Source organism: Podarcis erhardii (genome assembly GCF_964252035.2).
Source record: "Podarcis erhardii genome assembly, chromosome: 8".
NCBI lineage: Eukaryota > Metazoa > Chordata > Lepidosauria > Squamata > Lacertidae > Podarcis > Podarcis erhardii.
Window position 1 is genome coordinate 58,757,174 of NC_138499.1, and position 13,446 is coordinate 58,770,619.

Below are 13,446 nucleotides of genomic sequence, written 5' to 3' on the forward strand. Positions count from 1 at the left end.
ACATTTGAGAGTATGTTTCAACCTTAATTATGGTTGCCAGACACTCCTCCTTTAAAGAATTCCTCATTGACAACTCCACGGAGGTATGTGGCCTGTGTTTCCTTTCAAATATTATGGTCAGCATCTCAAGAACTGTGAAACCAGTTCTGCCAGTCCAGCAGGGCTTTTAACTTGTTTTCTCTAGCATAGTCTCCTTTCCCTGCCAGATGACAGCTAGATATTGAAACTGAGGGGCGCCATTGAGGCTCCCAGCCTCCCTGTGTGTGTGTGTGTGTGTGTGTGTGTGTGTGTGTGTGTGTGTGTGCAAATGGATGCCAAACTGGGTCTTTGATCCTCGGTTCGCCTGGGACATACATGGTGCACATCTACAGTGGGACATACAGAAACCTAAATAATGATGAAATGGCCATACTTACCAGGATTGTGTCTCCTCTCCCTTGTTTTCTTGATGTTATGCACTTATGAATTAAAAGGTATTTTTTTCCCCTTTTAATAGAAAAGTCCTTTCTTGTTGTTTTTACTATATTTGATGGAGGGAGGGGATTTATGTTCAGAGCCACTAGAGAGAGAATACTATATACATTAATACAGTGATATTTTTTCTGGGGGGGGGGACACATACCCCTAAACATTGTGTGAATCTAAGTTTGGCCTTATTGAGGGGCAGTATTTCAATATGAGTAGGAAAATGAGAGTACCCCTAAACATTTTTAAAGGGGGGAAAAAACCACACTGCATGAATACATCCCTCAACTTGTACTATGCGTTGAAACATCCAAGCTGTGCCTTGAACGTTGGAAGTTGGCAGTTGGCGGGGGAACTAAGCGCGGCCTTCCCCCAACGGCTGCCGCCTGGCGACAAGGCACGCGGGCGGGACGCTACGGGGGCGGAGGCGTCCAGGCTCAACGGCCACCCCTACCCCGTCGCCGCGCAGGCGCGGAGCTGAAGGCGCGCGCCGCCGCCTCCCGCTTCTCCCACTGGCCTGCCAACCAGCGGCCGTTTGAGGAGGGAAGAGCGGGAAGGCGAGGGACGAGGCCGCGGCGGCGCCACCACAGCGAGGGAGGAAGAGGAGGACAGGATGGCGGACAACGACCCTCAGAGCGCCAGGGAGCTCTCTCAGTTCGTGAGTGCTGGACGCTGCCTCGCACTTGGCGGCGCCTCTTTGGGCTGCGTGGGTTTTAGCCCGAAGGCTGCGCCTCCCTCACGACATGTGTCGCTGCGTGGAGTGAGGGGACGGGTCTCGTCGCTCTTTTGGCAATAAATGGGGCGTGGGAAATGGGGTACTACTTCTAGCGGGTCAGGGAGAAATCCAGCCGTCGAAGATTTCGCCAACTTGGAGCCGCAGGGAAGGCGGTCCATATTGGGGGGGGGGTGTTCTTGCCCCTCAGAAAAAAGTAGCTGAAGGCAGAGAGGGCAGAAATAGAAGGGAAATAGAAGGGAAATAGAAGGGACTTCGACGACACGGTTATTCCTCTTAACTGAAGGTGTCACGTCCTATGTTGCCACTCTGGTAGTTAATACCACTTTCAACTTTGCCTTTACTCCAGGCAATGAGACTATATACTTTTAATTCGTATCACAGTCCTAACCAGGAGATAATAAACGTGAAATATTCAGATAAGTGCAGGAGTCTTAAAACGATACTTTCAATTTAGTAATTAATCCTTGCCCCTGTTTCATTTTCATACTTCACAGGCGTGTCATATAGGTTGTGCCACACAAAGAAATCTTAGCTGATTAATAATGAGTTTTAGTCAAATCGGTTCTCGTCTGTCTGCCCAAATCAGCATACAAGACAAAGCGGCTTTAAAGGGAGAAACAGTTTGTTCTCATCTTAGACTTAGATGATGTACACATGAGCTGCAGAGGCAATGAGGACTTGTATTGCATTTCAAAAAATTATTAACAGTGCAATAATCTTATCACTGTAGCTTTTTAGTTGATGAGACTGCTATATTGCATTAACTAATTAATCAACAAAAGGTTGCTGTACTAATAGCCACCAACCCATAGTTTCACTGTTCATACACAGAAATTCATATTTGTTATAAGTAACAAAAGCCACAAGGGGAAGTGTGCCTACTTGAATTCTATATATCTTAATCACAATTGGTAGAGTAAATGTAACTTTTAAAGTATATACAATACAATCATCCTCTCTCAGCTGGATATGGGCATGTTTTCTATTTTTAGGATGCTGACAGGTACAGAGATACTAACTTTACAATACATGGTTGTTGCACACTCTGCTTACAAGATTCTCATTTCCCAATAGCATGAATAATGGATTCATCTTTGAGCTTCATTGTTCTTTTTAAATTACACATTGATAATTACAGCTTCCATGTCAAATATAAATTCTTGGTGTGCCAAGCACTTATGCAATCATTTCTGCCCCCACCCCTGAGCATGTTAGTAACATTCACACATAAACAGAAATGTTACACAGAAAAAATATGTTGTTGAAACAGATAGGCAGAGCAATCTCATTGTGATGGGTGGGCAGATTTAATGGTGGAAGAAGCACTGTGTCTGAGTCCCACTGGGCTTGTCATTCAGTTTTCTTTCCCAACAATTCCAGTGTTCTTGTTTTTTGTTTCATTTGGTTTTCAGTTTTGCTCCTATTGAGTCCCATGGGACAAATTCCCTACACCAGCTCCAGGGCTGGTGTACTTTTCTTCTAATTTGGATGGTCTATCCAGGAAATGGAAACTTTGGATCCAATGCCTCATTCAATCTGCCCTCCCCCAGAGAATGAACTATCTTGCATCAGAGCACTGGTGCTGCAGAGCTGTAACCTCTGTGGCCACAACAAAGAGGTCTCCAAGAATGAAATTCTCTCTCCACATTCATACTGAGGCATCTACAATATCCTTTGCCCTTAAGAAAGCTTCTCAGTGACCATAGGACTGTGCTCTTCCATTCATAATCTTACTTTTCCTCTGAGTCCCTCTATCCTTACTTTATCTAGACATCTACTGTACTGTTGTTTTAAACCACAATTTTCCTTGGTCCCTGAGCCATGGGCATAGCTAGGGTTTATTTTAGGAGGGGGCACACATTGTGTTGGGGGGCAGAACCGAGTTATCTGCGATGCAATTGGTCAGTTAAGTATTTTTATTTATTTACTTGATTTAGGGGGGGGCAGCTGCTCCCCCTGGCTACACCCATGGGTCCCTCCATTCCTACTTTACTAGATATCTGCACTTGTTTAAAACACCCACTTTTTTCTTTCAGGATTCTTTCCTTCTCACTGTACTCAACCTTTTCCCTCTTCCATTCCTCAGCTGACATGTGAGAGAGATAAAGGATGTGGAGCCCTAAAATATTCCATTGTATGAAGGTACTTTATGCAAACCTCTGCCAATGTTCAAAATTGCTGTTCTCCTTTGTTTCTTACATGCATTTTACAATATGTACCTTCCTTTAGTCAGCCTTAATACGTAGCTAGCATTTCCTATCCCAGTGTACAAAATCCAAGCCGACTATTTTTATGCCATTTTATTACAGCAAATTGATGGACTCATTTTCCAACAGCATAAACACATTTTGCTAACCGTATCTTTTTTTCCAGGCAGAAAATCTACTACAACAGTTACAGGAAAACTTTCAAGCACTGGCGGACAAATTACTTCTAAGAAATATCCTTTTCAGTTTATTTTCTAAAACTAATCACAAATTCTGCCAATTGATCACACTTTTGAAGCCATTTATGTAACCTGCTTGATTTATAATTACCAATTTTTTTTTCAAAATAACTGCTTATGATTCTAAAAGTTGGATAAAAATACATTCAAATATATTGTAATAAGAATTGCTAAAAAGAAATTGTACTAATTGCCTGGAACAGCAATCAGTGATGGGAATCCAATAAATCTTATGCAAATACATAAGGGAGCCCAGTAGCTCTCATTTATTAGTTCAGTCCTCCAAGGGCCATTAAAGGGCCATAGAGAAGCTATACCAGTCATTTATACTGACCAATGCCTTTAAAACAAAAATCTTATGCCTACACAGAAGTAAGTTCCATTGAATTCACCGAGCATGCATATAGGATTGTAGCCTGTTTTCTCAGTCAAAACCACTCTTGACTGGCATGTCCTTCAGTTTCATGTCACTGAGCATTAGACTATACCTGGTGAAAGGGCAATCTGTCTTTCCACTGCTTGATTACTAAAGACAAAGAAAACAACCACAATGCTCTTTAACCTTTTATTACCAGATGAAATGGGCGAGCGCATAGATGATTTAGAGAAGCATGTTACTGGACTAATGGCACAAGCTGGGATAGAAAACACCTGTGAAGAACTAACGGTAAGATTCTGGTTATGTTAAATAATGTGGTATTGATAGTCATCTGTCTGTGAGTATAATATTTTTGAAACACCAGTTCAGACGAAAACACTCTCAGTGTTCTTTTTGTTTGGGCTGCAGTAATACATTACATTGATTGATTGATTGATTCATTCATTCATTCATTGGATGAAGATTAATAGCCACCCTTGAATGATACAGATTTATTGATAAAATCCTTTTCAAAACAAAACCTTTTTCTTTCTTAAAAAGACCAGCAAATAGCTCAACAGAGAAGGCTAAATCATTAAAAAAATATTGAAGTCATGAATACATTTTTTACAAACAAAATTTAAAGTACCTGAGCAAACTAGTACATTTTATTTAGCTCGTACATGTCAAAAATCCTGAGTGTAGGACTGCGCTTCACAGAGAAGGCTCTTCCATGTCATTACCAAATTAGCATCTCCTAACAATGGAAAGTGAGGGAAATCCCCCTTTGCTAACATTAAAGCATGGACAGGCTAATAGAGGTAGAAGTTAACTCAAGCCAATGAGAGAAGCAGTTATTTTAAGAGTGTATTCAACAACTGAGTACTCAAAAGTGCTTGGGTGTGGAAAAGAAGGTATGAATGCATAGTAGTTTAATTACAATGCAAATGTAGGTGAGTTTCTGCAAGACAGATAACACTCAACTGAGTAGGGAAGACATACAGTTACAGATAGTTTATGGAAACTAAAATTAAGTAGATGCAGCATGTTGCAGAAGAATGGCATAGCAGATGCCTGTTTAGCATAGCTAAATATTCGGTCATAAGAATATTCTGACATTATATTGTTCTAGTACAAAAAAATTCACCAGAAAAATGTGTCTACTCATTCAATGGCATTCTTTTCATTATAAATTAGAAGAATATGTAAATGTGTAATGTGATAATGAAAGTCTATTTAGAGGCCAAATTCAGGCCTGATGGTTTCATTTTCCTAATTTTAACTCAAGCCTTGTGCTAATATTAATTTTGTACAGCACTGAAGAGGGAGACATGAAAACGACAAAAAACCTACGCTTGGAACTGAATAACTGTATGGCTATAGCGGAAGAAAAATCAAGCAGAACATGTAAAGTCACTTGCATTCATTATTTCTCTAATGAAGGTATAATTTGCTTTTAAACACTTTCGCACGAGTCAAAGTCATTATTCATCCTTGAGATCGGTGGACTACTTAAGTTTACCTGTGTGTCTAACATTAGAATCACCCCAACAAACACTGAAACCTAGTTTACTGTAACAGTGAAGCATAATATAAACAAACACAGATTATGTTCATGTAAGTTTCTATTGTATTTTTGCCCACGGGTTCTTATCTTTCCCTAGGGTTGTCCGCTGTGCCAGTTTTGTTGCTCAACAACTTTGGGCAAAACTAAATAAAGCTCAACAACCCTACTTTTCATCTTGGTAGATCATACAGGGATAAATGTTATGAGCACCAGATGAGAAGAGACTATACTAAGACTAACACAACTGGGAAAAAGTTCAGAAGTTTGCATTCTCCTATGTTCCCTCCCCCCCCACCTCATTGGCTGACTAGTACCTGTATGAGTTGTATGTTTTGAACTCTGACCACTGCATGCCACTGGAGCACAGACCGGCCAGAACTAAATTGATTTTAATTCTCAGGATAAATTCAAGATATTAGGTGTCTTAATTATGTAAGAACTGTAACCCAGAAGCACACAAGCCCATGTCAACTTGTAACACCATTAATTATGTGAATTACAAAAATAAGCCTAGGAACCAGTGGCAGGTTTATAGATACGCACAGAATTAGGGCCCCCTGAGTCTGAGCAGCCCCAAAATTATTAATATAAATTTTTAACTGAGAGGATACTTTTGAAACAAATAAGGAATTGCCACTGCTGAATTATAGTGTTTTAGTTTTGTTTCTACAAAATATTTGTGTGTAGAGGCCAAACAAAATCTTTCTTTTTGAAAGAAATTCCTATATATCTCCTTTCATTAAAACTGTAGTAAGTAAAGCTAATGGACTCCTGGACAGGTAAGTCCAGTCAAACTTGACTATGTGGTGTGGCGCTCATCTCACTTCAGGCCGAGGGAGCCAGTGTTTGTCCAGACAGCTTTCTGGGTCATGTGGCCAGTATGACTAAACCACCTCTGGTGCAACGGAACACTGTGACGGAAGCCAGAGTGCATGAAAATGTCGTTTAGTTTGCCGTCACAGTGGTACCTATTTATTTCCACTAGTATGCTTTCGAGCTGCTAGTTTGGCAAAGCTGGTACAGAGCAACGGGAGCTCACCCCATCGCACAGATTTGAACGGCTGACTTCATAATAATCAAGCCGAAGAGGCTCAGTGGTTTAGACCACAGCACCACCCGCGTCCCTTTACCTTTTTAAAAACATAGCATAATTATGCTAAGAGGGGAGGAAATAAAAGAAGGGAGGAAAGTTGCCTTTTTTCTTCAAAGACATCCTGGGACATGTATTTCTTTTTGGCCAGCAATGGATACTGTCTGCCTTCCAAATTTCTTAAAAAATCTATACTGGAACTGCTTTAGGCTCTGAAAGTGGAACACATAAAACACTGACTGAATTCCCTTATTACAATGATTACTTAATATTACAGTGATTTGTATCAGTTGGTGCTATGCATGTTTTCTGGTATCCATGACACTTTAGATTTCCAGATTCTAAAGGTGAGCCTTAAACAATTGCTTGAATCTAAAATTCCTGCTCTGTAAGACACTTTCTACTTGCTCACACGAGAGGGATAATTCATTCCTATCCCTCCTATCTACAGACCTCCACACCCCCTGTCCACCAACCCTAGCCATCTGGTGATAGGAGAACAGTATTTGGATCCAAGCCAATCACAAAAAATGTGCCTTGTGGGACTTATACAGTGGTACCTTGGTTTTCGAACTTAATTTGTTCTGAGAGTCTGTTTGACTCCCAAAACGGTTCAGAAACCAAGGTGCGGCTTCCAATTAGCTGCAGAAGCTTCCTGCACTCAATCGGAAGCCGCGTTGGATGTTAGGCTTCCAAAAAACGCCCACAAACCGGAACACTTACTTCTGGGTTTGCAGCATTCGGGAGCCAAGCCCTTGAAGTACCAAGGTACCACTGTACTGTATTTTTATATTCTGATGAAATATGGTTTATGTTGTCTAGAGGCATTTGTTATGTTTCAACTGGACATAGCTCAATCCATTCCTATAGAAAATAATAGTTTTATAAAAATATTCTGAAAAATGTAAGATTCAAAACACTTTATGTGTAAAAGACATACTTTATTTCTAAAATCAAGTAAGATTTTTTTTGCATAAAAAATAAGATAACATATTTACATAAATTCAAAAATATATTCACAATGGAGACGAAAGCAAGAACACTTTATACAAAGTTTGAGTTTACGAAGCTCCAGAAGTAGACTTGTAGTAAAATGATAAAATGATCAATATCTGTATTTGGTTGAGTAGTCCTTGGGTGATACAACAAGACCTCTACCTTTACGTGCTCCTCTATAAACTGTTTCTATGATGTCAATCATCTCTTGTTTGTCCTCCATTGCCCAGTTAATTTTGTTGTTGTTACCAGTGCCTAAATCAATCATTATGTGCTTGTTTCTTTAAGAAAGGAAAGAAAAATGGGGAAGGATATTATTAATATATTATAGTTACATAGTATTTCATGTAGCCCCCATGTTCTGCAATATATACGCCTCCCTATCTCCATCTACATTTGGGCAGGATGGAGTGATTTACTTTAATGTATATTTCCTTTATACTAAAACTAGATTAGATTAATGGGGTTGTATCCAGTGCTGTACCAGTGGTATTCAACAGAAATTTGTAGTATTACAGACATCAATAAAGTTACTCTATTCTGCAGCTTATTTAGTTGCACTACATGACACAAATAAACAGATTCGGTCAAAAATTAGAGAAAGCCTAGAAAACACTTATCACTGATAATATACAAGTTATAGTATACCTGAAGAAAAACATGACTGTACAGGGATCGTACAGTTCATACATCTTGTTGAAGTCTGGTACTTCGGTGATATCCACAAGATAAATAACAGCAAAATTTTTCACCTATGGGAGAGGAATGTGTGTTTAGAACATACTATGTTCTAAAACATTAATTGTAAGCAAAATAGCTTCACAGTACAGTGGTACCTCGGGTTAGACGCTTCAGGTTACACAATTTTGGGTTGTCCACAGGGCTGGACCCGGAAGTACTGGACCGGGTTACTTCTGGGTTTTGGCACTCGTGCATGCGAAGTGCTAAATCACGCTTTGTGCATGTGCATAAGCACCAAATCGCGACCCACACGTGCAATGACGGGGCGCTGTGGGTTGCGAACGCTGTGGGTTGTGAACGTGCCTCCCGCATGGATCATATTCGCAACCCGAGGTTCCACTGTATTGATGTTTACAGAGAAACATGCTCACTGGGATTTGCTTACCAAAGGATACAGGTGTTTCCCATTTTGTTTCAAAACGAAAGACACACATAACAAGAACTGAAACACAGAATACAGTTTTATATTTATGTTCAGGTCCAATCCATTTGCACTTATACCCAGTAGCGGCCAGAATTCAACGATTGTTCTTCTGCAAGCTTTAGGAAATCTCAAGCTATTACAGTTGTTCAGTATTAATTTGCACATAATCTTCATTAGTTTACAGCTCCCACCCAATGCAATAGGTCATACAGATACTGTGGCAGTGATGATTGAAACAGCTTAATTTTTAAAACTACACTGTTCTGCAATTGCCAATGAGTTTAACACTTCAGACATATTTTACTAGCATATAAAAGATTTGGGAAGGAGGAAAAACAAGAAGGTCAGGGTCGCCAGTGTGGTGCCTGTGGGCCACAGTGTACCCACCAGTATCTCCTATAAGACCCACAAAAAGTCTCAGTAAATATCCCTTCAAAATTCACAATACAAGAAACTTTGCTGTTTCTGCTCAGTTCCTGTTTACCTCTCCTATATTAGACACACCCTGTAAACACATCCATATTTCATTGGATGTCAGGACTGGATACAAAAAGGGGTGAGGGGCTGCCAGCTCTGCAGGAAAGGGGTGACATAACTGGGCTCCTGAGCCTCACGGGGGGGCCACAGAAAGAATGTTGTTGGTAAAGGGAGCTGTGGACCCAAAAAGGTTGAAAACCTTTGCAACACACTAATATACACATAAACCTGTAAGAACCTGTGCATAAGTATCTATTTTTAATACAGTGGAATATATGTTTCTTAAGGCACTTATAACCCTCCTACAAGACTTATTGAGAATTCTGAAAATTTAAAAATATTTGACCCTTGTGTTAGTATTAAAACCCTAAAACATGACAAACTTTCAATGCTCAAAGACCAGGAAATAAAATGTCTCATTATGCCAAGGAGTTCATTTTTTATTTTGAATGCTAGAGACAGAGAGACCCCATTCCGCTTACAAAACAGTATTTTCCAAAGTGGTTTTACAATCAATCCATCTCCCGGGGACTATGGGAATTGTAGCTTTGTGAGGGAATAGGGGTCTAGCAGCTCTCAGCTCCTTTGACAAACTAGTTCTAAGGGTCCTTTGGGGGAATCTATGACTGTTTAAAATATTCTTAAAAGCCTTTTTCTTTAGCGGCACATATTGGCAAAGTTTTTGTTTTGCTGGACCTGACAGGAAGTCACTGTTTTTAACTTTTACACCCCAGAACTGCATGGTTATATTGGAAATTATGCATAGTGTATCAGAGAAGGAGCATAAACAGTGGAAGAACAAGCTGCACTTGCTGGAAATTCTATCTAAGAAAGTGACCAGCATGGAAACTGGAAACTTCAGTGCTCACTGTCAACTAAATTTTCTCCCAGTGCAGAATAAAACTGTAGCATAACAATAGGTTTGCATGATTGTTCTAGTGTAAATATGCAGTACAACTGATTACTCACTCTTTGTACAGCAGTGATATCCGAACAGGACTTGTAAGCAAGAAGATGAGGAAGGATCACCCTCTTTAATCTGCTATTTCTGCAGAGGGAGATGTTCAAATACAAAGTTACATTGTTCTTTTCCCCCCACGTAAAATTTAAGTGCCAATATGCTTGCCAAGTTACTAGTTTTTCAGCTACAGTGGACGCTCGGGTTGCGAACGTGATCCGTGCGGGATGCACATTTGCAACCCGCAGCAGCGTGTCTGCGCACGTGTGGGTTCCGATTCAGCACTTCTGTGCATGTGCAAAGCGTGATGTAGCACTTCTGCGCATGCGTGACTGCCCTTCATGTGACAGAGTCCTATTTTATTTCAGCCCCCAAAACTTCTGCAACTACCTTTAGCATATTTGCTGCTTTAAAATATATGCCAAACCTCCCTCATCTACCACCTATCTAAGTACCGGTAAATTCTTTACAGTGGTATAGAACACTGTTTTTCAAACTATGTTCCAATAATGCAGAGGTTCCTGGAAGCTTATCGGGGGCTTGAAGGCATTCTTAATATCAGCACCCAAATTGTGGAATGCCCTTCTTTCCCAGATCCAACTGGTGCTGAAACTGATAGATTTTCAGCATCAGTTAAAAACATACCTATTCGCCCAGGTTCTTTGCTAAACTGGTATACAGTTGTGTAGCCTGCTCTCAGTGACTTATCAATCTGTTGCAAATGATTAAGAATTTTTAGTAATTTGTTTTATGAAAATGATTTCATTGTGAATGGTGTATTTATTTTGTATATTGTAAACCATTCTGGGATCATTTTTAATGATAAACAGGTTAGATGAATATTAAGATCGGCATTAGGTCTACCCTAAACTATGGCTTGCAAATCCCTATCAATCTTCCTCTCTGATACAAAGCTGTGGGAAAATTAGGGTTCCATTCTAGGATATAATTTCAATTAACATGATGCAATAATCAGGTCTGAAATGCTTATCCAAGGCTTTAACTACATGAGGTAGTTAAACCCCTAGAACTTTCTTCAATAATGCAGGAGTGCTGCAGCAGATAAGTAAAGAGCAAGCTTCCTCAACCTCAGCCTTCCAAATGTTTTTAGGCCTACAACTCCCATGATCCCTAGCTAGCAGGACCAGGGGTCAGGGATGATGGGAATTGTAGTCTCAAAACTTCTGAAGGGCTGAGGTTGAGGAAGCCGGGTAAAGTTTTTCAGTAGAAAAGCTGATTTGGAAACAATTACCCTACAGTAAGAAACAGTTAACAAACAAAATTAAAGGACCACAACTGCATAAAACAATCAAACGAATGGCAATATAACATTGAAGAAATACAAGAACTTTGCCTTGTGATTCCAATTCAATTTCATTCTTTGCAACCACAAAGATTACAAGTTTAGGAAAGTCAGTAACTTTTGTATTCTGGCAAGAACCAATATAATTCATTATTATAGCATAATATGAACTTTCCTTTGCTCCCCTCCCTTGTACCGCTCCCACAAAATTGTGCTCCAGGGGGTTGGAAGACCCTCAGGCAGGTTTCAGGAGTGCTACAGAGAGGAAGTCTCATGATACAAGAGGAAGCCTACTCACATGACTCTGGATGTGTGCAACCTTTACTGAAAAAAATATTTTACATTAAAACCATGCATTTCAGTTGTTCCTTCTCAGATAAAAATGTAAACAAAATAATTGGCATGTTTTCTCATATATGTTCTTGGTTTAATATATAAATATGGATTAAATGGATATAATACAATATCAATAAAAATGAAATACAGTACCTTCTCAGCAATACTATATAAAACTTCGTCCATTTTCATACATGTTGGATCCCAGTCATGCCCAAAACGAATGACCACCACACGGTCTTCTTCTGAAAGAATGGCCTGGTCTACTTGCCAGCCATTGTGTAAATGTGGAAGCATATACGACATTTTCAAAATATGTGTAAGACCTGTGGGAGAAAACAGAACAAGACAATAATTTACAGTTCAGGTTCACTGTGCTCAATGTTACAGAAAAAGGTTTGATTCAAGACAAAGCAATTTGTTAGATTTTGACTGGTAAACTCACGAAGTGAATTCTTGTGTAAGGCAAGCAAATTGTTATATAATTAGTTTACCCCGTTATTCCAGCCAAGGTTAAGCTACCACAGCAGACTGCATAGTCAATTATGGGACATAATTAGGGATGTGTTGATGGGGGAAGTCAATTCTTCTGGTCCATGACAGTTGGTAATAAGTTCAGATTGTTCTCTCCAAAAGGAAGGAACAGAAGAACTTACAGGTGACTTTGGGGTCTGGCTGGGATCAGCCAAGAGAAAACAAGGGCACGATTAAAGGTTAATGCTAAGTTCTAAATCAGGCATGTCCAACAGGTCGAATGCAATCTACTGGTTGATCACGGGGGTGTTCCTGGTCAATCCTGATCCTGGTCAATCTTTGGACACCTAGCGATTTTTAATTTTTTAAAAAAGGGTACATCACTGCCAGTGTGTGTGTGTTTTTTTTTGTGTGTGTGTGTTTTTTTGATGCTGTGAGTGGATCACAGTCTCTTGGGAGTTTGCCTGCTCTAAATGACCTGGAACCAAAAAGATAGACAGGACCATATGATAGACCCCAAATATCAATATCATTTTTAAATGGCCCTTAATTTGAAGGCTAACCCTTCAGTTACCCTGGGATAAGGGCATTTTCGTGTTTTTTGCCCTGGATCTGTAACACCTTCCCCTGACATCCCCTGATCTCCTCCTAGGTGAAGTGCCTATCATATGCCCAGGCCTTTTGAAACCATTTTATCTTACATCCTCTTAGTGAAGTCCTCTTCCCTCATATTCCAGCTGCTCTCCTGTCTGTTCAGGTTTTATATACTCACAGCTCTCTCTCTCTCTCTCTCTCTCTCTCTCTCTCACACACACACACACACAATATAATTGCGGCCCTCCTAACGCTGCTGAACTCCTCCGTCTCCCGACCATTCACCCGCCCGCGGACTCCAGCCCGCCAGATAACAGCCACTCACCGAACGCAAAGGAATAACGGCTGCAACGGCTCCCCGCAGTCGCCTCGAAGGACACGTGCGCGCTCGCGACGACCGGCGGCCGCCGAACTCAGAGGCCGGGCGGGGTGGGGGGTGGGGACGGGTAAGCGCCGCCTAATGCAGTGCTACGCTTAGCTC

The 13,446-nt window shown here is 40.5% G+C and overlaps 2 protein-coding genes and 1 long non-coding RNA gene across 5 annotated transcripts; 2 read left to right on the plus strand and 1 right to left on the minus strand.

Moving 5' to 3' along the window:
- Positions 1-887: 887 nt before the first annotated feature.
- On the plus strand, positions 888-5,197 carry HSBP1L1 (heat shock factor binding protein 1 like 1; the record flags this gene model as incomplete). Its single annotated transcript, XM_081874995.1, has 4 exons — positions 888-1,123; positions 3,575-3,641; positions 4,220-4,314; positions 5,138-5,197. Exons 1-4 carry the CDS (start codon positions 1,079-1,081, stop codon positions 5,195-5,197), a joined length of 267 nt encoding a protein of 88 aa, XP_081731121.1. The 5' UTR covers positions 888-1,078.
- Positions 5,198-5,321: 124 nt separating this feature from the next.
- LOC309348363 lies at positions 5,322-7,859 on the plus strand. The gene is made up of 2 exons (XR_014159351.1): positions 5,322-5,448; positions 5,755-7,859. It is a non-coding gene; the product is annotated as an uncharacterized lncRNA (long non-coding RNA).
- Positions 7,694-13,403, minus strand: TXNL4A (thioredoxin like 4A). 3 transcript variants are annotated; one of them, XM_081873508.1, is made up of 4 exons: positions 13,291-13,403; positions 12,051-12,223; positions 8,307-8,410; positions 7,694-7,939 (listed from the first exon to the last, which is right to left on the minus strand). In XM_081873508.1, exons 2-4 carry the CDS (start codon positions 12,201-12,203, stop codon positions 7,768-7,770), a joined length of 429 nt encoding a protein of 142 aa, XP_081729634.1. In that variant the 5' UTR covers positions 12,204-12,223; positions 13,291-13,403; the 3' UTR covers positions 7,694-7,767. The 3 variants fall into 3 exon arrangements, with proteins under 3 accessions (XP_081729634.1, XP_081729635.1, XP_081729636.1); XM_081873509.1 differs by lacking the exon at positions 13,291-13,403 and adding an exon at positions 13,073-13,133; XM_081873510.1 differs by lacking the exons at positions 12,051-12,223; positions 13,291-13,403 and adding an exon at positions 10,270-10,346.
- Between the last annotated feature and the right edge of the window lie 43 nt (positions 13,404-13,446).

What these genes read in the sequence shown, in the direction of transcription:
- TXNL4A (XM_081873508.1), bottom strand. Translation starts at nt 12,203, where the DNA reads ATGTCGTATATGCTTCCACATTTACACAATGGCTGGCAAGTAGACCAG. An exon ending in TATATAGTATTGCTGAGAAG is followed by an intron (nt 8,411 to 12,050) that starts GTACTGTATTTC and finishes CCTCTCCCATAG; the next exon opens with GTGAAAAATTTTGCTGTTAT. An exon ending in ACAGTCATGTTTTTCTTCAG is followed by an intron (nt 7,940 to 8,306) that starts GTATACTATAAC and finishes CCTTTCTTAAAG; the next exon opens with AAACAAGCACATAATGATTG.